The 26,322-nt window shown below is 44.9% G+C and overlaps 1 protein-coding gene across 1 annotated transcript in view; it reads left to right on the top strand.

Moving 5' to 3' along the window:
* The window catches only part of SCD5 (stearoyl-CoA desaturase 5), a 43,582-nt gene that overhangs the window by 5,232 nt on the left and 12,028 nt on the right, over positions 1 to 26,322 (top strand). Inside the window, exons 2-3 of the mRNA XM_081925275.1 lie at positions 23,606 to 23,736; positions 25,214 to 25,419. Coding sequence (XP_081781401.1) covers positions 23,606 to 23,736; positions 25,214 to 25,419 — 337 coding nt within the window. The remainder of the gene's footprint in view (positions 1 to 23,605; positions 23,737 to 25,213; positions 25,420 to 26,322) is intronic.

The raw sequence follows: 26,322 nt of genomic DNA, 5'->3' as shown, positions 1-26,322 counted from the left end.
GTGTTCTTAACCTGAGGTACAACTTTAGCTAATTGAGCCTCTTGCTGCCGCCGCGCGATTTCTGTTCTCATCCTGAAGCAAAGTTCTTAACCTGAGGTACTATTTCTAGGTTAGAAGAGTCTGTAAGCAGAAGCGTCTGTAACCTGACGCACCTGTAACCCAAGGTACCACTGTATTGCAATGCATTTTTATAGAGCAGCCGCCCCTTGAGAACATCTCAGAAACTTGAGTTGGTCTGAACCACGGCTGCTCCTGGGTTACTGACTTAGAGGTACATTCAGATGTTGCATTAGTTTTCCTGATTTTGCCAACCCTTCTGTTCCATTTTCTAACATTCGTTTCACACTGCGGCACCTGATGCATTGTGGAACTGTGGCTTTTTGACTGATACAGCGACGGCACATTGCGCTAAATTTCATTCACACCAGCGGGCATGTTGGGGCACAACAATGAACGTTGCTATTCCCTCACCCTTTCTGCCCCTGTGGGCTGCTGCTCCCCCATGAAAACTGCAGGAATGCTGGTACAATATATATACCTCCCTGTAGGCTATAGAGGCAGTGATATATTGCTGAGTTATGTCTATGTCTCGGCCAGAAAATATAGCCAGAGACATTTTGGCAAATTTGAAAGATCCAACTGGACAGACATTTTACCCCTGATAAAGAGGACGTATTCAGAAGCATTACTAAGTGCAGAAAAAAAGGAAAATCAGTTTCCCTAAAGCCTCTTCTTTTGTTCTGCTAACGGAGAACATTAAGAATTGCCTTGCTGAATCAGACTATTTTATTTCCAAGATTAATCAGCCATATGCAATGTTGGCACCAAGATTTGGACACGGCACCCTGTCTAGACCAGGAAGACTGCACCAAGTGGGAACATTGTTAGGGAGATTGGACTCTGGCAAATCACCAGCCTTGCCACCATTTGGAGCTGACCTTAGGAAGATGCTTCTGGCCACTTTCAAATAAGCTATGAAGGTGACTTTCTAAGTTCAACTAACTTCTTCTTTGGAGACAGCCCAAAGTCGGGTGTCCAGAATCTTACTGCCTCTGAACATGACGTTCTGTTTAGCTGATGAGAAGCCATGGAGAGAGTTGTCCTCCATGAAGTTGTCGAAGCTTAGGGGCCGTCACCATGGCTTGCCTAAACAAAAAACGTTTTTAGCAGGTGTCACAATAAAGAATAGTGAACGCTCCAGACTGATGCCAGTCGGCTAGGCAGGGAGTTCCAAAGTGTATCAATAGGCGGGGAGTTCCAAAGACTGATTTCTCACAAATGCAGAATGAGTGGAACGTATAACAGCGCCAGTTCCACAAATCTGAGCAGTTGAATAGCCATATATGGCAGACCTGTAGAAATTCCAATGATGAGGATATTTGTTTGTCTCTTCATTTATTTATTTATTTTTAATTAATTCAGAGGATGGAAGTCTAGGAGGCCAATCAAATAAAATAACAACTGGTAGGCTTTAGATATTCCATAAATTAATTCTTAATTGTGAGAAGAAATGGATTTTCATTTTTTCCCCTGGTCATTTTGAAACCTGAACCTACAGCTTCATCATTAGGCAAAAGGGAGTTCAAAGATTACGATAGAGGAAGGAACATTCCTTTCTGCAATTTTTTAAAAAGCGAAGGGAAGGCTTGGTGTTATTTCCTTAGGCTAAAGGGAAAGTCACAATTAATTTACATTACCCTAAAAAACCCCGATAAACGATAGAACAAACAAACAAAAGTTACATCAGATTTATGAAGTCCAGTGGCGTAGCGTGGGGGGTGCAGGGGGGGCCAGCCGCACCAGGCGCAACATCTGGGGGTTAGGGTTAGGGGGCGCAAATCCACGGGTTAGGGGGTGCAAATTACTTGCCTTGCCCCGGGTGCTGACAACCCACGCTACGCCACTGATGAAGTCAAAGCATTGTAAAGCAAATGGCAAAGCAGTAATATGCCATAATTTGCAAATTAATAATTTGCATATTTATCATGCAGAGCTGCATTCGAGTGTACTGTATTTGCATTTGTCAAAATAGATCGCAGGTAGCAAAATAAACATCTGGAATGGAGGCATTTTAAGCTGAGTGGTCTCAACCAAGGATGCTGTACTTACAAGATTCTTGCTGTGAGGAGGGGCTTGAGCTAGCCATCACTTTCATCACCTGTTTATCAACGGTGAGAGAGCCTCTTATCTTTCTGTACCAAAGTTTTATAGTAACTGCCGTTCACTTTTCCTGTGTATGAACCATCCCCATGAATGGTTACTTCATTCATTCGTTTCTTACATTAGATAATAAAAAAGTTTATTTGTGTAATATCTCCACTTGTTCCTCTGGAAAAGTGTCTCATATGCAGGCAGCTCATTTATCCTAATCTAGTCTTTACAGTGGTACCTTGGTTCTCAATCCGTTCCGGAAATCTGTTCCAAAACCAAAGCGTTCCGAAACCAAGGTACACTTTCCCATAGAAAGTAATGCAAAATGGATCCATCCGTCCTAGATTTTTAAAAACAACCCTTAAAACATCAATTGACCATGAATTTTACTCTCTAAACAAGACCATTGTTCCATAAAATGAAAGCTATAAACAATGTACCGCAGTCACACAATCAATCAGTCAATCAATCAGTAGCAGAACTGGGTTCCACACAGTCACAAAAACCAAGCAAAAAGAGCAGTAAAAACAAAAACGCAAAATAAATGGCAAAAACAGACAGACACCTCAGCGTAACACTAAAAATGGAGCACGTTCGGCTTCAGAAAAAAGCTCGCAAGGCGGAACACTTACTTCTGGGTTTGCAGTGTTTGGGTTCCAAGTTGTTTGAGTGCCAAGGCGTTTGAGAACCAAGGTACCACTGTACTGCATTATTCTTAAGCAACAGCAAATTATTGGACATGGGGGTTCCGCATTACCGGACAGCCAGGTTCTCTGTTTTCTCAAGGCTGGAGACAGGAAACTAAAACCCTTCAGACATGACTGAATTCAAACTCCTATGCAGGCTGGGGGTGATGGGAACTGGAGTCTAATAGCACCTGAAACCCCACAAGTTCCTTATCCCTGGTCAAATCGTAACATCTCCTTTCCCCCTGAAAGAGAAACTTGTTTTCCTTCCAGGAGGAAAAATATTTTCTAATCTCCTCCACCCACTTGCACTCTTGTTGCTATGTCCACACCTACACTTTTTATTTTGGGAAGATTCTTGGGAGGTTCTGACGCTGTTTTATCTATAAAAGAATTGATCGTTAGCTAAAAAATGATTGGCAGTGCATGAATGCAGATCTTACGTTTGTAATGTACACGGTTTCTACACATTATCTCATGTATACACACACACACACACATTATTTTCAACAGTAATTAAAAATACTTTTACATCTTGTGCAACTTTTTGACTTCCATCAATCTCGTCTGAAAATTTCCCAATCTAATCTCTTAGTATACATTTCTTACTTCCCCTATTACATAAGTCTCATAACTAATATCTCTATTCTTTTTCTACTTTGTAACTTTTCTTATATTACTCCTTACAAAACTTCTTGTAGTCCTACTAACCTAATTTGTTGATTACAATTGCTCTTCAAATAGTTCATACACTTCTTCCAATCGTCTGAAAATCTCTGGTCCCACAGGTTTCAAATCCTTCCTGTCATTTTGTCCAACTCTGCATAGCCCATTAATTTTATCTGCCATTCTTCTTTCGTCGGTTTCTACACATTATCTCACACACCCCTTCTCTATCCTGCCTTTGGCCAGCCAACAGGCGTTGTCAGAGTTCAAGGAAGCATTCCAGCCAGGCGAAAATACTGAATAAAGGTATGAAGCGTGTGGCTTGGAAAACGTGGGTGTGGCTGAGGAAGGGGTGTGGCCTGGGGAGGATTCCAAGGTCCATATAGAAAGGCGCAGAGGGCCGAAATTGTCTCCTGGGCCTGAAATCCCCCACCTCTGATCTATTGTTTTTCAGTTTCCTCAGACATTTTATGCTGTGTGTTTTCCCTCCTGCAGACGCTGGCTCTAGTATGTCCTCTGGGAAGACGTCCAGTCTGGAAAGGTGCCCTATTCCAACCCATCTCTGATCACCCAGCCTGCCAGTTTAGGTCATAAGTTGGTACAAAATGCAGGTCAGACGGACAAGCTATTCATTCTCCTCTCCCCACTTTAATCTTGGCAGGAGTTTCTTCCACTCAAGGATATATATGGCTTCTTGGAAAAGTTCCCCAGAGAATTAAAAAAAAAAAAAAAAGGTCGCCACAGAAAATCCATAGGGGGAAGCATCCCAAACGTGTATATGTCCTGACCTCAAATATACACTAATGTGTATATTTGAAGTGTATATCTGAAGTGGAAGTGACTGATTATGAAAGAGTTCTTGGGATTGTGGTGGATAACTCCGTGGAAATGGCCACCCGCTGTGTGCAACAGCTGTGAAAAAGGGGGGCATCTTATGTTTGGAATCCTCTAACCTAAACCATCTATATACTGCAATGCATCAACACCTAAAAACTGGACCCACCAGACCCAGATTCCACCCATTCCCCTGACACACCCACACAAAGGCCGAACTAGTATATTGCTCACCTGGGGCTGTGCAGTTATCTCCCCTCCTCTTGGTGTCAATGGGAGGGGAACTGAAAATAAGGTTGAATAGAAAGAATTAGAAAATTGAGGTGTTGGAGCGGGGTGTTTCTGCCCTGCCTGGTGCAGGGAAGTGGAAGCATCTCTGTCACATAATTTCATCACCACCTTAGGATTTCTCTGTTAAGGTCCAAAACAAGAACTGAGATGCAATTATTTCAGACTCTTCAAGTGTCCCTATTTTCCAGGGTCAACCCCAGATTTACAGAAGCCACCCCGGTTTCTGATTTTATCCTGGAATGTCCCACTTTTCCTTACGGCGTTCCTATTTTCATCAGAGAAATGTTGGAGGGTGTGGAGTTATGTGACACCCACACCCCGAGCCAAGGAGATAAGTACGTAACTATACAACCTTTAGAAGACGTCTGAAGGCAGGCCTGTATAGGAAAGTTTTTAAATGTTTAATTATGGTTTTATATATGTTGGAAGCCGCTCAGAGTGGCTGGGACAACTCAGTCAGATGGGTGGGATATAAAATCATTGTTATTTTTTAGGACATCCCTATTTTCATCAGAGAGATATTGGAGGGTATGTAATTTCTTAACATTTTCTGGTCCATCTCAATGTCAATGGAATGAGAAAATTTCATCCCTGTTCTACCATTTACCACTGGAGGCTGATATTCATAACAGCTCAATGTAAATGGTGAAAAAACTCCTGTGACTTAATCATTTCTAATATTGATATAAATGACCTACATTTGCCCTCGTATTCACCTTGGGGACAATACTACAGCAGTTAACGCCTACTGAGGACTTACTACAGCCAATACCTTCTGGTGAATCTGATCTTAGATATACTTGGGAGAAGGTAGCGATTCTTTTGTTTCCTGAAGACAAAATAAGGGCCAATCCACCACTTCTGGTCTGAGATCCTCATTGGACAAAAGCAACTCATGTTTGTTTTAACCTTGATGCTGGAACACCACCGAACTCTGCTGATTCTCCTGCTGTGAAGAATGCTGAGAGAAAGCAGCTGTAATCTTGTCTAACTTAAGGACTTTTTTAGTCACATCCTGAAGTCAGCAATGTGTTTACAGACACCACCGCGTCCTCGATGTCTTCTCTTGATGCTAACAAAGCCTTCTTGCCAGAAACAAGGCAGTGAAGCACAGTTAGTTATAATGCAGGGATCTGCTTTTTAAAGTGTATCAGTTTCCCCCAACGTGCCTTCAGTTTAATGAGAACTACTTGATGTGTATGTTGGTGTTCTTGCTCCTGTGCACAAAGGCCGCCATTTTTACCAAAGGGAAACATATGACCTGCCCTCTTTAGAGAAGTTTTTAATGTGTGATGTTTTGTTGTGTTTTTAATATTCTGTTGGGAGCTGCCCAGAGTGGCTGGGGAAACCCAGCCAGATGGGCGGGCTATCAATCAATTATAAACGGTCCCCACAAATTCAACTTACCCAGAGCCTCTCTCCCAAACCCTTCCGCTCATAGCAATGAGGTCACAAAAACGGCACAGAAGCTTGGGAACTAGGTTAGGCTGCCATCATCACTGCTGGTGTCACCCAAGGGTGGGGAAACTGTGGTCCTCTAGATGTTGTTGGACTTCAAGTCCCATCAGCACCGGTCAGGTTGGCCAATAGCCAGGGTGATAGTTATTGTAGTACAACTTTTGGAAGGCCACAGGTTCTTCATCCCTACTATAAAGGCTTCTGGTTCAGGCTGGGACTGTACTGGGGCAAGAATATTCTTTACTCACCGGCTCCGACGCCTGGCATGTTTTCTGGTTCTCTGACTCCCCAACTTGGGCTCTTGTCTTGACCTGCATTTTTGGCTCCATTCAGTGTCTGCCCACATGGTTCAGTTCTGGCATTGTTGGTGCACAACTACAACTGCAGTGGGGCTAGTATGTGTTTGTTGAGTTGTGTTTACTGTCAAAATAACACCGGTCTTGAAAGATCTACATTGGCTCAAAGTGTTGGTGCTGACCTAAACGGCCTTGGTCCTGTATATCTGAAGGAGCATCTCCACCCCCATCATTCTGCCCAGACACTGAGGTCCAACGCCAAGGTCCTTCCGGCGGTTCCCTCACTGTGGGAAGCTAATTACAGATAGGTAGCCGTGTTGGTCTGCCATAGTCAAAACAAAAAAAAATCCTTCCAGTAGCACCTTAAAGACCAACTAAGTTAGTTCTTGGTATGAGCTTTCGTGTGCATGCACACTTCTTCAGATACACTGAAACAGAAGTTTCCAGACCCTTCTATATAGTGAGAAGGTGGGGAGGGGTATTACTCAGAAGGGTGGTGGGAATGGGTGATTGGCAGATAGCTGTGATGAGCCTGTTGACGACTCTTAACGACTGCAATATTCTGAAATTCTAATATTGTGTATGCCATCAAATGCCAACAGTGTCCCTCAGCTCTCTATATTGGACAAACAGGCCAGACCTTACGCCAAAGAATAAACGGACATAAATCGGACATCAGAAATCACAAAACAGAGAAACCAGTAGGAGAACACTTCAATCTCCCAGGACATTCTATACAAGATCTCAAAGTAGCTGTTTTACTACAAAGGAATTTCAGAAATAGACTGGAAAGAGAAGCTGCTGAATTGCAACTTATCACCAAACTTAAAACCATGGAGAAACCTGGCCTGAACAAAGACATTGGATTCTTATCTCATTATACATGACAAAGCCACTTTTCACCTTCTCACCCCTTGCTTCTTCCTGTAATACCTATTGCAGTCGTTAAGAGTCGTCAACAGGCTCATCACAGCTATCTGCCAATCACCCATTCCCACCACCCTTCTGAGTAATACCCCTCCCCACCTTCTCACTATATAGAAGGGTCTGGAAACTTCTGTTTCAGTGTATCTGAAGAAGTGTGCATGCACACGAAAGCTCATACCAAGAACTAACTTAGTTGGTCTTTAAGGTGCTACTGGAAGGAATTTTTTTTGTGGGAAGCCAAGTTACAGGGAACCAGGCAGAGGGACTTCTCGGTAGTGGCAACTGCCCTGTGGAACACCCTCCCAGCAGATGTCAAAGAGAAAAACAACTACCAGACTTTTAGAAGACATCTGAAGGCAGCCCTGTTTAGGGAAGCTTTTAATGTTTAACAGATCACTGTATTTTAATATTTTGTTGTAAGCTGCCCAGAGTGGTTGGGAAAACACAGCCAGATGGGCAGGGTATAAATAATAAATTATTATTATTATTATTATTATTATTATTATTATTATTATTATTATTATAATATCAATATCCCAGCTCAGGGCCAGCCCACGACATTTGTGGCACCTGAGGTGAACAAAATGGTGCCTTTCCAACAGGGGAGAGAAGGGTTGAGTGAAGATTTACAAGGGTAACAAAGTGTGTGTGTGTGGAATAGTGATCTACATGGTGAAAAGGGGTGGGGGGAGAGGTGGGATGAGATTGGGGGCTGCCAGGGAGGAAGCAGATCCTGACAGCTGTCACGGCCACCATGGCAGCGGCAGCAGGCGATGCATTCCTTGGAAGCCAGGCCTGCTGCCCTTGTGAATTCTGCCACCCGAGGCAGTCTCCTCACCTTGCTTGCCTCATGGGTGGGCCGGCCCTTTCCCATCTCTTTCTCAGAGATCATCTGCAGGAGCATCGCTGGTTGATCGCCAGGTTGGTGAGGCTCCTTTAGACAACAACAAGAAACCAGTCCTTCAGTGTCATCGGCCCAGTCTTCTGGAATACTCTGCCAACAGATAGTCAGCCTTCTGTGCCAACTTTTAAATGCCTGTTTCTTTTCCGTCAGGCTGATGCAGGCAATTAAGAATACATATTTTCATAACAGATTCTGATCTTAACATTTTTACATAGCTTCCGCTGTATGGTTTTATGCATAATTTGTTGCCAGTTGTTCTGATAAATAAAAATAAGGAATAGCAATATATAAATATTTTTTTACACACAAATAAAGAAACATATATATTTGAAAGCCTAAACATATTATTAGGCTTGTCATACGTCAGGAAAATTCCTGACATGTCCTGGGTGTAAAAATGGCGTAAGGGGGAGAATTTGACTGAAGTGGTAAAATGTCAGGGAAAACTCGTATGTATGGAAGTTTTCCCCCCAAAAAGCTGAACAATTTGGGTTTGTTCCCCTCAAAAAACAGCTCAAGAACTTTGTGGGTGTCAGGCATTTTACTTCTTGAAATGTGGCAACCCTAAAACATATACTGTGCAGTGGTACCTCAGGTTACATACGCTTCAGGTTACATACGCTTCAGGTTACAGACTCCACTAACCCAGAAATAGTACCTCAGGTTAAGAACTTTGCTTCAGGATGAGAACAGAAATCATGCTCCGGCGGTGCGGCAGCAGCAGGAGGCCCCATTAGCTAAAGTGGTGCTTCAGGTTAAGAACAGTTTCAGGTTAAGAACGGACCTCAGGAACGAATTAAGTACTTAACCTGAGGTACCACTGTATTTCCAAAAAGCCAACAAAAAATGTAACTCTACCCGAAACTGATAGTGAGCAGGCAGGTCTCAAGTGCTTTGTGGTATCAACTTCCTCCGTGTGTGTGTGTTTGTGTGTGTCTGTGTGTCTTTTATGCAGGAAGACAATGGCCTCTGTGTTCTTTGATCCCCTCACGGATGATGACTCTCTTTCATTCTCTGTAATTTATCTTCTCTCCCCGATTTCGGTAGCTGTTTGAGCCTCCGTATGAAAGGCTGTAGCTCCCACTTTTCCTTTAATGAGATCTGATTCGCCACATTTTTAGTGTGGCAGAGAAGCCTGAGCGGGGGATGCGGTGAGAGGCGGCGAGAGAAAGGTCCATTTTGGTTGGGAAGCTTGCTTTGATGGAAATCAAACACGGGGCATTTTTTAAAAAAACAACGCAAAACACAGGGGAGCTGGAGATAAATACAGCATTAAAAGAGCCGGCTTCAGACCAGATATAATTATGTTTCATGCGTTGCACCTATATATATATATATATACTCCTGCCCAGAAAATTGGTTCTGCAAGCCGAGGGTGTAATTACACACTATCCATCGTTCTTTCCATTATTCTTTTTTATGGACTTTCACCCGACCCCCCGCCACTCACATCTTACACAATGCAGCCATGGAAGATGCAATTTGAAAAGGAAGGCGAGTTTTTGCAAAAGAACAGCTTTTTAAGCTTTTACGACTCGTACTGTTTTCCTGCTAAAACGTCCCTCCCTCCTCTACAGCAGGTTTTAGTCTTGCTGAGGAATTTTTATTTATTTATTTATGATTGTATTTATATGCTACTGTTGCAAGAATTTATGTATAGGTTGCGGGGTTTTTTTTTTCAGATATCATGCACATGCAGCCCACTACCAAAATCAGCACAATCACTTTTGTGACTTTTGTGATTTGTCCCCAACAAAACGCTTCATCACAGTTTCTTCCTAGCTATTCAAAAGGCCTCTGCTGCACAATACCAAATGTAAGAATTCACTGATAAATGTATCTATGTACTGGCTCACTGGGAAAACTTCAGAAATTCATATAGACATGTGAGTTCAGCTACTCAGCAGCCCCTCTGCCTGAGTGATAATCCCTGGCATCCTGATACCTGAGTGCCAGACAGGTAATAACAAACCCAGATGAAGACAAAAGGGTGTAACTTGGCTGGGAAACAGGGAAGTGTAAATATCTCTTTTGTTACACTTGATGGGTGTTTGGTGGAGGGCAAGGGGAACCATGGGGCAGGGTCCAGGATACTCAGATTACCACCACCAGACCTCCCCTTTCATGATGTAACCATGATGTATTAGTGATGTGGTTTTTTGGGGGGTGTAACAAGGGGATTAGCAGCTAATAAAAATTTGGGTTCTCTTTTGTTCGGGGCGTCCATCTTGTTCCACCTCGTGGCAGGTGGGAGTCCTGTTGCAACAGTCTTTAACAAAGACCAAGCCTACTGGCTGCTGTTTTGCTCTGGTATTCCTGGCTGGTGTCCTTGTTATTTGTCCAAGGGAGCCCTCAGATTTCTCTATTAACACCACCATTCCTTTAAAGAGCTCCTGGGCAGCATGTGTGGTTTGGGCCCTCTTCCCAGATCTTTTAGTCTCTCCCACGACAACCCTATGGGGTAGGCTATAGCAGCCCTTAAGGATCTGCGTTAGAAACTCAGATATATTATCTGGACACCAAATGGCACATTAAACCTAGGTTACGGCCGCCAGGACAGAATGTATATTTGTCCCAGGAATTTGAACGGTAAGCTCTGAGCATGACTAATATTGGATACAACGAGACCTTCTCTTCCAGGCACCACTAGGAAAAAGGAAAGCCGGAGGCTGAGATCAGGAGGCGGTGGAAACATTGCAGGAGCTTCAGCTAAAGTTTGCATGGTTAGGAGGTGGAGGACAGGAGATCACTTTGAAATGTAAGCTGTGGGGCTTAAAGCCTGCAAACCGGAGATCTAATTAGCCACAGCCTGCCTTTCTCTCTCTCTCTCCTGTGGCCCTGTAATTAATTTTGGCAGCCTCCCCATCAGTAACAGTCGCAAACCTTTTGGCAAAAAGCATTCATGCCGCCAGATTATTCTCCTGCCAAGTGAGAGGGGACAAACGCTGTGTCTCCTCACTGCAGCAAGCTCAGAAAGGAGGCTAACAGCTAGCGAGTGCTGACCGTGCTTGCTCAGGAGTAAATCCCATTTGTTTCGATGCTGCCAAGAACCGTACCTTCCCTTCAACAATAAAAAGGGTACCTTTCCCTAGACCTCAGCTATCATTTCACTCCCCTTTTGCTTCTTGTTACGGCCAGCAAAGAGTATGGTTTTTTTTGGGGGGGGGGGGTATTTTCTTTAAAAAAATAAATACAGTCATACCTCAGGTTAAAGTTGCTTCAGGTTGAGCATTTTCGGGTTGTGCTCCACGGCGACCCGGAAGTAAAGGAACGCGTTACTTCTGGGTTTCGCCGCTTGCGGATGCGCAGACGCTCAAAATGACATCACGCGCATGTGCGGAAGTGGCGAATCGCTACCCACGCACACGCAGACGTGGGTTGCGTTCGCTTCAGGATTCGAACGGAGCTCCGGAACGGATCCCGTTCGCATCCAGAGGTACCACTGTAAATTCTACCATTCTCTTGTAATAACAAAAATTTAAGGTCTTATATATATAATAAATGTTCATAAATGTACCAACCAAGCATGTACCGTATTTTTCGCTCTATAAGACGCACCAGACCACAAGACGCACCTAGTTTTTGGAGGAGGAAAACAAGAAAAAAAATATTCTGAATCTCAGAAGCCAGAACAGCAAGAGGGATCGCTGAGCAGTGAAAGCAGCAATCCCTCTTGCTGTTCTGGCTTCTGGAATAGCTGCGCAGCCTGCATTTGCTCCATAAGACGCACAAACATTTCCTCTTACTTTTTAGGAGGGAAAAAGTGAGTCTTATAGAGCAAAAAATATGGTATATAGATATGTGGACCACATGTCTGGAGCAGCACAGGAAGACAGTCCTGAAACCATTTTAACTCCCAAACTGACCAAATGTTTTCTCTGCAAGGGGGGGTAGGGAACCTTCCCCTTGTCTCAGGAATTGGGTAATCACAATCTCAAAGGAATGGGCAGACTACCAGGAAAGGCAATCAGATAAGGAAAGCATTATCAGATAACCTGGCAGACAGGAAAAACAACATTCAAATTTCTGTTGTAGACGGCCTTTTCTGTGATGTAGGTATGATGTTTGTGGGGGGTGGTCTTGGGTTACACCCTTTCTGTGATGTATGTAATGATGTATGGAGGGGTGGTCTTGAGCTCCAGGGCAGGGAATTTAAAATGTCTATATAAGGGCAGGCACTCCTTTGTTCAGGGTCCTCCTGCGTCCTCCTGCGTGGGAGGGGAGCACCCTGTTGCAACAGCTTTAATAAAGATCAGGCTTACAAGCTGCTTTGCTTCTCAATATTATCTGGTTGGCCTCTGTTATCTTCTCCTACCGATGAAGAACCTACAAAGGACTCTATAAAGGGCTCTTGTATACCCCATAAGGGAATAAGGGCAGATTTTGTTTACAACACTCTCACCCACTGGAAACAGCTGGGATAGAAGGCAGGGGTCCAAGCAGAAAGTGAAGCCATAGGCAGAGTCCACTCCTCCTCTTCCCTTCTGAAATCTACAAGGGGCAACACTGAAACTAAGGAGGAGGGGGCTTGCTGATGGCCGACTGAGGTTGGTGGGGCAGTGCCCCCATTTCCCCACATGCGCCAACTTTCCTTTCATCGTGGAACCCATCCCCAGGTAGTACAGCTGTGGTTCCCAGGTAGACACCCACCCACCTGTAGACAAGACCAGAGCTAGAACTACCATCAGGAGCAAACCAGCAGTAAATCACATGAAGGAAGTCGAGTTAACTCTTTAATCGAAAGAAACAAGGTCTGCACAGGAATGTCAGGCCTAATGAACACATCAGCTCAACTCTGGTCATTCCTGCCCCCCCCCCCCATGAAGCAGTTGCTGAGACTGAAGGGAACATCTGCTGATGCTGAAGGTACAAAATATAAATTATGGTGAGGTAAACCAACACAGAGTGCTTTGGAAACTGTTCATAGCATTTCCGGACAATTTGTTTTTAGAATCTGTATTCTAGTTGTGACGGTTTCAGTCCATAAAACAAAAAAAAAATGAGAACATAAGAACTCAAGAAGAGCAGGATCAGGCCAACGGCCCAGTGTGATTTCCTGAGCTCCTCATCTTGCTGGTTGCTCCTCACAAAATACAGTGGTTGCCAAGTTCTGCTCTATCCCAGGTATTAATCAGGATTGGTGTCTATCGTATGAGATGTAAAACCAAGGGCTTGACCTCAGTCAAGTATTTTGATTAAAGATCTGTTGAGTTTCTTGTAACAGTAGCCGGGTTAAGCTTTCTGGGATCAGTTCCAGAGCTGGTAATTTCACCCTGAATTTTCTATGAGAACTTGAAACTATTCTTCCTTGGGTGGATGGTGGCTGTCTTTTTCTCTCTCTTCCACAGCTTCTCAGATCCTTCTCTTTTCGCATCTGCTTGCTTCAGGAAAGCCAGTAGGATGGGCTAAAAGCACATTTCTACCACCCCCATGAACTAGAGAGAGCCCTGTCTTGAGTGAGTGGATTAGATCGCTTGGTTGCTTAGATACCCAGTCATCATGAGGTACACGTGATCCAGGGGCATCCAACTGTTTTGGGCCCAATGGGCACATTTGGAATTTCCAGAAAGTTCTGTGGGTGCCCATCACAAAATGGCTGCCAAAGGGGAGTGGGGTATGGTGTAACACAAAATAGCTGCTAGGCAGGGGTGTGTGGCAACGAAAATGGCTGCCACATCTGGAAGAGGAGAAAAAAGAGGGCCACAAAGCAGTATGGGCATGCCTCACCCTGCCAGCTACCCCATTTTGTCATTAAAAAGGCACCTGTGCCAGCCATCTTGCTCCCAGGGAAAAGATCCTGCACCTCACCTCTTTTCAGAATGCATGCCCACTCCTGGCATTAGATGAAAGGTGGACATTGTTAAATTGCTTGATGTAAGAGGGACAGAAAAAGAAGAGCAAGCTCTTATGCATTGTGGTCTTTGAGGCGATATTTATTGAGACCTTTCACCAATGCCACAGGGGGTGCTGGCAGGGACCCCAATGTCACATGCCCCACAAAGGTGAGCCCCCCTGTGACTTCCAAAATACCCCATACACTTAAAACGCATTCAGTGCACATTTAAAGCCTCTGCCTCCCGCCCCCTGAGAATCCTGGGAGCTGTAGTTTGTTACGGGTGCTGGGAACTGTAGCTCTGTGAGGTGGAAACTATGGTCCCCAAGATTTTTTGTGCTAAGTGATGTACTTTTAATGTGCTTTAAATTTAGGGTGTGGATCTGCCCAAAGCAAAAGAAAAATAGGGAAGCCTTGAAAGAGCAATGAGCATGTTTGGTGGAGAGGGATTAGAGGCAGATGAAATTCCTGTTTTCTTTCATATATAGATGTATAATTGGCAACGGGAGGGACAAGGAAGTCTAATGCATGCAATCTTTGCTGTCCTTGAGAATGTCACTGTAGCTGCAACCTTTCCCTTAAGGGGGATGAAGTGCCTTTTTGACTCTGGCAGAGAGAAACAGCAGAGGTAGCACTAACAAATTATCAGACCACTGCTTCCTAAACAAAGCTGTTATATAAAAAATCTGGGGTTGGCTTTTACAGCCCAACTCCCCATCAAGGGATTCAGGATCTCCTAAGTCCATTGTAAGTCAGAGAAGGATGGATGGAGGCAATATCCAGTCAAAGCAAGGCAGATGACAACAACAACAACAACAACAACAACAACAACAACAACAACTTATTTATGCCACGCCCATCTGGCTGGGTTTCCCCGGCCACTCTGGGAGGCTTCCAACAAATATAGTACAGTCCCCCACAAGGTCTGAGGGACAGTGGACCGACCCCTGCTGAAAAAGTTTGCTGACCCCTGCTTTACCTGGTCAGTGTGGGCCATTTTTGGAGATGGTAAATACTTTAGTTCTTGACTCCAGTTCATAGGCCTACGCTATTCATACACAAAATATGCCCTTAAAACAAGATTTGTGGAAAGAACTATTGGGAAAGATTTCTTCCAAGATACTTCACTCTACAGAGAAATATTTATAGTTCTTAAGGATGAAGATGGCTTCAGGATTCTCTCCTGTACTCTTTCAGATATGTGGTTTATATACCGGTGTGTGTTTACCTTGCACGCTTATGAACATTCATTTTATTTATGACATCTTAGAATTCTTATGACAAAGCCAGTAAAGAAACCTGTGCTAGTGAGCAATCTCTCTTGTCCCCTTGTCCAAAGCCATCCCTTCAAAAGTAGATTTCTCCTTTCAGTGGACAAAAGCCTTCTCTCCTGATATGCAGCCCATAACACAGCCACTGCAAGAGGGCTGGGGAACTACAACTCCCATCATCCCTGGCCACAGGCCATGCAGCTGGGGTTGATGGGAGTTGGAGTCCAACAGTGCCTGAAGAGCCACAGGTTCCTCACCTCACTGTATGGGTGCTACAGACCCAGGATGGGCCACGGTTCCCCCATCACGAGGACCCACTTACTTTGGCAAAATAAGCCTTTGCCACCATGCAATCTGGGACGTGGGTGGCGCTGTGGGTTAAACCACAGAGCCTAGGACTTGCCAATCAGAAGGTTGGCGGTTCGAATCTCCACGACAGGGTTAGCTCCTGCTGCTCAGTCCCTGCTCCTGCCAACCTAGCATTTCGAAAGCACGTCAAAAGTGCAAGTAGATAAATAGGTACTGCTCCAGCGGGAAGGTAAACAGCGTTTCCGTGCGCTGCTCTGGTTCGCCAGAAGCGGCTTAGTCATGCTGGTTACATGACCTGGAAGCTGTATGCCGGCTCCCTCGGCCAATAAAGTGAGATGAGCGCCACAACTCCAGAATCGGCAGTGACTGGACCAAATGGTCAGGGGTCCCCTTACCTTTTAATCTGGGAAATGTTTCTAAAACTAATCCGTGAATTTGAGGCAGAGCCAAGATTTGAACTGAGAATCACAATCCTTGCCACCCAACAACACCAGCTGATGACTTGTTCCACTTACCATCAGTTAGCTGAAATATAGGTCAGTGTCATTGAATTCATTGTTTAAAATACTCTGCACCCCTGGGATGTGTTTTCGTTTGGACTGATTGCTTAGTGCCTGTAAATAAGTGGCTTTAGGGTGAGAGAAAATTTGGGCTAAGTGCAAGCGTCAGGGGAATTGCCTTTCTTTGCAGAGTCTGTGTCAGCACATTAAACATTCAGAAAACTGACTGTGTTCTAAACTTTTAAAGCTCAGGAGCCAAGCCTTGGCTCCTCAGCACAATTATAATCAGAAAAGCAGCACCTTTGGTCTGTACAAAGATTGGGCCTCCCTCTGATTTACGTCCTGTTTAGTTGAGGATGCATTGAGGGGTCTTACAAACTGTTGCTATTTTCAGGTGGGATTCAATCATATGCCAGAAAATTCAGGCTACACAATTAAAGCTGATTGGGAGGCCTTGACCAACAAAGTCTCTTCCTCTAATATTGGACTGTTTGCTGTAAGAAAAGTGATGAGGAATTGCTATATGAAAAGTGGTACACAGTGTGGCTTAACACTTGCATTGACACGCCACGGGGAGGCTAGATCTGAATTTTGTTTTCTGTCCTTTTCTCATTTTTACAATCAAAAGTTGCTTTCTCCACAGTTCCGCATCAGTTTGCAAATTTGTATGAAGAACTCACGGAAATTCACCGGCATTTTAGCGTGAATTCCTCTCACTAGGCACATCCTTGTGTGCAATTTGGCCTAATATATACATTTTGGCAAAGCAATTACCTCTAAAATAACGCATCTGTGTTATCTTCGCTAACACCTGCGTTTTGTGGGCATTCTGCCTGAGCACATGCATTTTCGAACACGTTATTTGGCTGAATTGAAAAATTCAGAGAAGGGTGGCAGTGCTTCTGTTTTCGTATGGTTTCTTTGACACGCAGAACTATAGATATAACACAATTGAGAGGATACTAATGTTTACGATATCTGAATCTGATTAAGATGCTTTCTTATTGTTTTTATAGCCCATCTGAGAAATCTGAGAGAATGTTGATGGGATTTGGTGGGATATTAAAGCTTGTTTTCAAGCAGATAGTGTATAGTACTTTCCCCTTCCTCTGTTATTATCTTTCCACCATTTCCACATGCCGCTGAGCTATCACAACAACACTGATGATTCTGCTATCTTGGGCAAGTATCACGTTTTTCCCAGGTGCAAAAATACGATGCTTTTGAGTGTTGGGCAAATGTGATATCCCTGAATACAAGGATAAGCTTGTCGGAAGAGACGTGGGCTGGAAAAAAAAATGAAATTCTGGTGCTTGTCTGTGTAAAATTCTGCATTTGCAAAGGTAAAAATAAATAAATATACAGGTTGCCTGCTGCGGGGCTGGTTTAAGGTCCTGATTACGATCCTGATTTGGAAGATGTACCCTGTGACTTTCAGAACCATGAATTTCTGCACTTTCTTTTAAGGGTTGTAGGTGTTTTGGTTTTTTTAAAAAATTGTCAGAGCGAATGCCCTGCTGTTAAAGTGTGAAGGAGAAGAGGAGACTGAGCGTTATCCGACATATATTTAGCTGAAGCCGTGACCTCCCGCTAATGGAAGCATACAGATGCTTCTGTTAGCTTCTGTGTTTTTCCTGCAGTCAAGCTGATCTCTGCAAACCTGCCTATCGAGCCCCGAAGCCCTCCTAATTTTTACCACTCATGGAGATGCCATCTGCAAGCAAGCGGGCAGTGAGATGGGATGTAAAAGGCTTTTTATGTTCAGCAGCAAGACCTCGGGGGCTATTGATTGCGGAAAGGAAAGGTATCATCGCATCCCCGCTGCTTATAATGTGGCTCATCAGACACCGAGTTAAGTGCTAGCGACACCCCAGCGGGCTCCACAAAGTCACATTGAGAGTCGCTTCATCATCGCAGTTGAGATTTTGTAGTCAGCCCTTCCCTCCTTCCTTCGGCCGCCTCATTCCTCACTCGATTCAGATGGGTCCTTGTGTGCTCTTGTCGGTGCCTACAATGTGAAAAGGCCCATTTCTCTGTGAAAAGGCCCATTTCTCAATATGCCACCATGATATTTATGCATTTTGGAGGGTTGCCAACATTTCCGCTAGCCTCAGTAGCTGTGCCTTGAAGATCTTGGCTGGCTTACATTCGCTGGTGATGCTTAACTGCCTGCTGGGGAAAGGTTTTGCTTGCAGATTAAGCAACCGCTGGAGCAGACCAGACCATTTGGGCGCTCAGTTGGCAACCCAAGAAATGCAGTTTATTTTTAAGGGCAACACTCTCCCCTCTCACTGTCACTATTTTGTGGGAGGAAAGCAAGCACTTACTGGAAATTTTGGTTTGTGTGATTAAAATCAATGAAAGGGCTCTGTCACACTAGCACAACCAATCCACTTTTTTAAAAAATGAAGCACACAGACGTTATGTGTTTAGTAACTGTGACGTTAACATATGAGAGTGCTGAAGGTGAATTAGTTAAACAAGTTACCCAATCAGAACTCAGGGGGGTGGAGCCAGAGGGACTATAAAACCAGCTCTGGGAGGGGCGAAAGGGGAGTTCGTTGGGAGTTGGGTGGTTGGTTGGAGTGGGAGTGAATTGGGATAGAGTCTGTGGGTAGGTGGAGTTAGGGTAGCGAAATAAGCTGAGTCAGGAACAGTTAGGAACTAGGAAGACAAGTAAATATCTGAGAGGTGGTTTAGTGAGTGAGAGCAGGTAGCGGAGGTTATAGGTCTGGATAGGCACCCCATGATTGTAATGGACCGATACCATTTATGAAACCACATGCTTGGTAAACTGCAATAAATAAACAGAAGTTTATGTTCCAATTTAACCCTGACTGGACTCGGTATTGTACCAGGTAGGGCCTGGGTGGTGGCAGCAAGAAATAAAGTGGTTGCACAGGGATCAATAGACGGTGAAATGTCCGGGGACCCTGTGTGATCGCCACAGTAATGTTATGGGGAAAATGCACTGGAATGTTTGGGGCAAATGAATGATTAATGGGAGGGTATATAAACATTGCATAAGCAAATCAGGATGAATGCAGAATGTCACATAACCTCCCCACAAACAAAGCAGAACAGGTGTTCAATAAAGACCAGGCATAGTCTAACCTCTGTGCAGGCGTTGTGTGAGCAAGTCAAGATGAATTCTCAATAAACTGGTCATCTAGAGGATCCGTAAATACTGCATTTGTTCCATCATGGAAGTCTAAGCTGGGTACCTGGAGTAACAAGGCCATCTTTCATCTAGGCAATGACCAGACCAGATCTACGATACTTAGCTTCAGTAAGCTTGCTAAATAGTGCCTTCAAACTATTCTCTGGGCTGTCATTGTAGTCTAGTGTGACCCTGAAAACAAGGTGGGGCTATGCAAATAGCAACAGTCTTGATCTGTAACTAGTAAGGTGTCACAGAGTGAGCCTGTCAGTTAATCACACAGTTTGAAGTTGGAGTTAACTCTTTATTAGCAAAAACAAACCAAGACAACATCTTAAAAAGCAGAAACATCACCTTGCCAACAAAGGTCCGTATAGTTAAAGCTATAGTTTTCCCAGTAGTGATGTATGGAAGTGAGAGCTGGACCATATAGAAGGCTGATCACCAAAGAATTGATGCTTTTGAATTAAGGTGCTGGAGGAGACTCTTGAGAGTCGCATGGACTGCAAGAAGATCAAACCTCTCCATTCTGAAGGAAATCAGCCCTGAGTGCTCACTGGAAGGACAGATCCTGAAGCTGAGGCTGCAATACTTTGGCCACCTCATGAGAAGAGAAGACTCTCTGGAAAAGACCCTGATGTTGGGGAAGATGGAGGGCACAAGGAGAAGGGGACGACAGAGGACGAGATGGTTGGACAGTGTTCTTGAAGCTACCAGCATAAGTTTGACCAAACTGCGGGAGACAGTGGAAGACAGGAGTGCCTGGCGTGCTCTGGTCCATGGGGTCACGAAGAGCCGGACACAACTAAACGACTAAACAATAACAACAAGCAAGCAAAAACATGGCAGCCCCATCTGGAACTGGTCACCTCCCAGAAGCTGTTCAACACCATCAGCCCCATCCAGTATGGCCAAGAGTCAGGGTTGATGGGAATGCCAACCAGTGACATCTGGAGGACGACAAGTTCTCCACTGCTGATCTGGCCCAGTACTGCCTGTTCTGACTGGCAGTGAACATGGGAAGCTGTCTTACACTGAATCAGAAGATGGATCCATCTAGCGCAGTATTGTTCAGTGGTTCTTCAGGAATTCAGGCAGGATCCTCTTCCAAGCCCAGCTGGAGGTGTCGGAGACTCGACACAGAATGTGATCTACCTTTGAGCTATGACCCTTCCAGGAATATGATATGGCTGTGACTCTTCAGCCATATGATACGAGGCCTTTTATTTCATGTGCTACCTGTTCTTTTTAGCTGGAGACACTAGGGACAGTGCCTACCGTTGAAAGATGGCCCCTTCTGATAAACTTACTTGTAAACTGCTCTCTCTCTCTCTTTATATGTAAGGCAGCTTATGTAAAACAATTCAAAACAGTGTTTAAAATGAGAATATTTATATGGCAGCCCTACAGAACACATGTTGAAACATGGACCAGTTTAGAAATGTAGCTGCATCCCAAAACAGCTCTCCAAATTAAGCTCCGTAAAACAAGGGGGTAAATTAGGAAAAAAGCAGCCTGAAATATATATTTAAAAGTTTTAAATTCCGTTTAAAGACTTGCCATTAGCAATTGACATCTCTCTCTCTCTCTCTCTCTCTCTCTCTCTCTCTCTCTCTCTCTCTCTCTCTCTCTCTCTCTCTCTCTCTCTCTCTCTCTCTCTCTCCTTTTAAACTTAGATACTTTTGGCACCCAAGTTCCAAAATCCAAAATTATGTTTTGATTTCCATTGTGTTTTCATCTGCGCTAGCAATCCTTCACAAGAAATTCAACTGGCAATGGCACAAAGGGGTGGAGCTGGAGGCACAGTTTTCAACCAGCCGTTGTTGCCAACTTGGTGCTGGCCAGCTGTTTTGGACTACAATTCCCATCAAGTTGTACTGGCTGGGGCCAATGGGAGTTGTGGTCCAAAACATCTCACCATGTTGACAAAGGATTCTTTCGATTGTCGCGGTTTATGTTTACAGCTTTTGAGAACAATGCACCTCGTTTGGTGCAATCTTCAAGGCAGAGACTCCTTCAGGGACCGCAATCTGTTTGGATGATGCTTCCTTGTTCTCGTTTCCACACATGAGGAGCAAAATTGACATATCTCAAAACGGAGCACGGATGAAAGCCTTTCTGTTGGCGCCCAGAACGTGGGAGCACAGCTGGCTTTCTCTTGGCAGTATTAGTGCTGCTATGCTCAAAGTGATATAAAAGCAACAGGAGGGATATGGTTATGGTGAAGCACAGAGTGGTATCTTAGTGGCGGGAGAAGATAAGCCCCCCTGAAGAGACATGGGGAATAAGAAGCTGGAGACAGCTTCATCTTCAAAAGATTCCGACATCTTCAAAGGAGTCTTTTGCAGTTCTGGAGGACAGGGTAGAACAGAAGGTGTTCCTTGTAAATTTCAGTCAGATGAAACACGGGGAGAAGAGATTATGGTCCATCAAAGGCAGAGAGGGTCTTTGGGAACAGGCGGAGTTTAGTACTCTCACCTGCCAGTGTGGTGTAGTGGTTAAGAGCGGTAGTCTCGTAATCTGGGGAACCGGGTTCGCTTCCCCGCTTCTCCACATGCAGCTGCTGGGTGACCTTGGGCCAGTCACACTTCTTTGAAGTCTCTCAGCCCCACTCACCTCACAGAGTGTTTGTTGTGGGGGAGGAAGGGAAAGGAGAATGTTAGCCACTTTGAGACTCCTTCAGGTAGTGATAAAGCGGGATATCAAATCCAAACTCTTCTTCTTCTTCTGCCAGTCGCTTGGGAAGTGCTGGGGAATGGGACAGTGGCGTAGCGTGGGTTGTCAGCACCCGGGGCAAGGCAAGTAATTTGTGCCCCCTAACCTGTGGATTTGCGCCCCCTAACCCTAACCCCCAGATGTTGCGCCCGGTGCGGCCGGCCCCCCCCTGCACCCCCACGCTACGCCACTGGAATGGGATGCTGGGGAAACAGGCCAGAATTGTGCTTCCAGGCACACATATTGCATTTGGAGGGTTACATTAGAGTGATAAAGGACACAAACTTGGGTTATGGTTTTTGCCTGAAACCTATAGTGTTCTAATCAATACAGTACACAATCAGAGTGGGAGGTCAAGGCACAGCAGGTATCTTGTGTTGGAATCTTGAAAGCCCCCAATTTAGGACTCTTTGATGAGGGAATCCCAGCGGGGATTTAACATGGCAAACCATGCAGTGAAAAAGCGCATCAATTTATAGGTTGTTATACCTTTAACATGTGCCTTTCCAGCAAATTCCAAAGTGTACCTCTTTCCTAGCCTCCCCCTCTTGCTTATTCTCCAGCAGCTGCTAGGAGTGCCCAATCAGCAGTGGCCATGGAGAGGCAACAGGATGAGGCCACCATCATTGTCATTGCTCAGGGCAAGCGCTAGCTCATCCTAAAATCATAGAATCATAGAATCAGAGTTGGAAGAGACCACAAGGGCCATCGAGTCCAACCCCCTGCCAAGCAGGAAACACCATCAGAGCACTCCTGACATATGGTTGTCAAGCCTCTGCTTAAAGACCTCCAAAGAAGGAGACTCCACCACACTCCTTGGCAGCAAATTCCACTGTCGGACAGCTCTTACTGTCAGGAAGTTCTTCCTAATGTTTAGGTGGAATCTTCTTTCTTGTAGTTTGGATCCATTGCTCCGTGTCCGCTTCTCTGGAGCAGCAGAAAACAACCTTTCTCCCTCCTCTATGTGACATCCTTTTATATATTTGAACATGGCTATCATATCACCCCTTAACCTCCTCTTCTCCAGGCTAATATGCTAATAGGAGTTCAGGGGCATGCTGCAAAACAGCCAGGGGCCTTGCCATCACCCCAGAGAGCAGTACTGTCAGAGCAGGGAATATAGGACTAGATACAGAACAAAACGCGGGTGGCGCTGTAGTCTAAACCACAGAGCCTAGGGCTTGCTGATCAGAAGGTCGGCGGGGTGAGCTCCCGTTGCCCGGTCCCAGCTCCTGCCAACAGAGCAGTTCGAAAGCACATCAAAGTGCAAGTAGATAAATAGGTACCGCTCCGGCGGGAAGGTAAATGGTGTTTCCGTGCTTCTCTGGTTCGCCAGAAGCAGCTTAGGCAGCAGCACTGGTGGGAAAATGGGAATTCTGGGATAAAATCAGAAGCTGGGGTGCCTTTTGTAATTCTGGGACTGTCGCTGAAAAATCAGGATACTTGGAGGGTATGTAATTAGGAAAATATAGCCCGCTAACAGCAACACCTATGAGAGTCTGAGCTATGTTTTAACAAGGAACAATAACAGATGCAATTGCTTGGTATTTACACTTTATTTCTTTCTCTTCCCCCTCCCCCCGTTTCTCCTTTATGTTTTGCAGCATACCTGTGTTTCTTTGTGACCGCCCTGGGAGTGACAGCAGGGGCCCATCGCCTGTGGAGTCACAGATCTTACAAAGCCAAACTACCTTTGCGGATATTCCTGGCTGTAGCAAATTCAATGGCCTTTCAGGTGAGCAACTAGGCTCTAGCTACTGCCCATGCATGCCTGCAGTTTCATTTCTCCACTGATGACAGGCTGCTCAATGGGTGTAGCTCCCTTTGCAAGAGGAGCTCCTCATTCATCCTCGAGATGAACGAAACTCTGCATGCAGACGCTTGTGTAATGGAAGCAAAGCGGTTGGTAATAGTAAAATTAATAGTAATTTATTATTTGTACCCCGCCCATCTGGCTGGGTTTCCCCAGCCACTCTGGGCGGCTTCCAACAAAGATTAAAAATACATTAAAATGTCACATATTAAAAACTTCCCTAAACAGGGCTGCCTTCAGATGTCTTCTAAATGTCAGGTAGTTGTTTTTCTTTCTGATATCTGATGGGAGGGCGTTCCACAGGGCAGGTGCCACTACCGAGAAGGCCCTCTACCTGGTTCTCTGTAGCTTAGCTTCTCACAGTGAGGGAACCGCCAGAAGGCCCTCGGCGCTGGATCTCAGTGTCCAGGCTGAACGATGGGGGTGGAGACGCTCCTTCAGGTATACTGGGCCGAGGCCGTTTAGGGCTTCAAAGGTCAACACCAACACTTGGAATTGTGCTCGGAAACGTACTAGGAGCCAATGTAGGTCTTTCAGGACTGGTGTTATGCGGTCTCGGCAGCCTCTCCCAGTCACCAGCCTAACTGCCGCATTCTGGATTAGAATATAATAGCACAGTCATACCTTGGATCCCGAACACCTTGCGAGTCGAACGTTTTGGCTCCTGAACACTGCAAACCTGGAAGTGAGCGTTCCAGTTTGTGAGCATTCTTGGGGACCCGAACGTCCGACGCGGGTTCCACAACTTCCGATTGGCTGCAGGAGCCTCCTGCAGCCAATAGGAAGCTGCCCTTTGGTTTCCAAATGTTTTAGAAGTCGAACAGACTTCCGGAACGAATTCCATTAGACTTCCGAGGTACGACTGTACACAATAAAATTAAATGCCAGCAAATAAAAATTAAACAGAAGTTCACTCTTAAAATATTACAATACATAATTTCTAAACTATACAGTGGTACCTCAGGTTAAGAACTTAATTCATTCCGGAGGTCTGTTCTTAACCTGAAACTGTTCTTAACCTGAGGTACCACTTTAGCTAATGGGGCCTCCCGCTGTCGCCGTGCAATTTCTGTTCTCATCCTGAAACAAAGTTCTTAACCCGAGGTACTATTTCTGGGTTAGTGGAGTCTGTAACCTGAAGCGTCTGTAACCTGAAGCTTCTGTAACCCGAGGTACCACTGTAATCAGTAAAAGTAGCCCCTCGCTCTCCACTTAGAAGGGTTAAAGAATGGCTGAATTGGGTGGGGGGAAAGCGAGCCACTTTGTCTGATATCATTTGACGCAAACAGTTGTTGTTTTTCCTGCTCTGGCGAACGGTGCTTGTGTTTGAAACGGTGCTTGTGTTTGCCTGTGAAGCCAAACTCAAATTGCTTAAACCCTCCTGCCGTCCCCCATGCAGAACGATATTTTTGAATGGGCCCGAGACCACCGAGTCCACCACAAGTACTCGGAGACGGATGCCGACCCCCACAATGCCCAGCGCGGCTTTTTCTTTGCCCACATTGGCTGGCTCTTTGTCCGGAAGCATCGAGATGTCATAGAGAAAGGAAGGAAGCTGGACTTCAGTGACCTGCTGGATGACCCTGTTGTCATGTTTCAAAGAAAGTGAGTGAAAATGGAGGACAGGGGGAAAGACTTTAGCAAGAGGAGAAGGCAGAGAGTTGTATCCATGGCTAATCCTACTCAGAATACAGTCGTACCTTGGATCCTAAACGCCTTTGTACTCTGACATTTTGGCTCTCGAACTCCAAACCCAGAAGTGAATGTTCCTGTTTGTGAACATTCTTTGGAACCCAAATATCTGACGGGGCTTCCGTGGCTTCCGATTGGCTGCAGGAGCTTCCTGCAGCCAATCAGAAGCTGCGCCTTGGTTTTTTCATTATTTTGGAAGTCGAATGGACTTCTGGAACGGATTCCGTTCGACTTCCAAGGTACGACTGCACACACATTGAAGTTAACAGACATTGCAAAATTTCGATCATTCAGAAGAATGCCATAGCAGTAAAATAAAATAAAATGTACTGAAGATAGAGGTAAAAACTTAACTATATAAAATACAGTTCGGGGGTTTACATCAATAATCAAATAATAGATATTATTCTAATTGCCCTGGCTAAAAACCTTGCAGTTTTTGCTGTCACCTGATCATCTTGATCTGCTAAAAGGACACAGTAGCAGTGGTTGAGCAACCCGGCATGGACAATAATAGAGGGGTAATAACCTCGAATCTTTATAAAGAGTGCAAGCCAGTAGCACATGAGCCACTGACTCAATACTGCCATCTCCACAGAGACATAACTGTTTTTCCCAGTGAAATTTATTGAAATCGACCTTCAAGTACAGCCGAGGACAGTATATTCAATCCTGTGGAAGTGAGAGGGCATCTGTATTTTGGAATTGTTAAATTTTGCAAATAGGGTGCCAAAGTGTCAAAATGAACAGGTTGAAAAGAATCATACCATGGAGAAAATTTCCTTACTGTGGCCAGATTATTCTGTCACTCGATAT

The sequence above is a fragment of the Podarcis melisellensis genome (genome assembly GCF_964234715.1).
Source record: "Podarcis melisellensis genome assembly, chromosome: 9".
In the NCBI taxonomy this organism is placed as follows: Eukaryota; Metazoa; Chordata; class Lepidosauria; order Squamata; family Lacertidae; genus Podarcis; species Podarcis melisellensis.
Note: the sequence above shows the minus strand (reverse complement) of the source record. Positions and strands in the feature narration are given on the sequence as shown.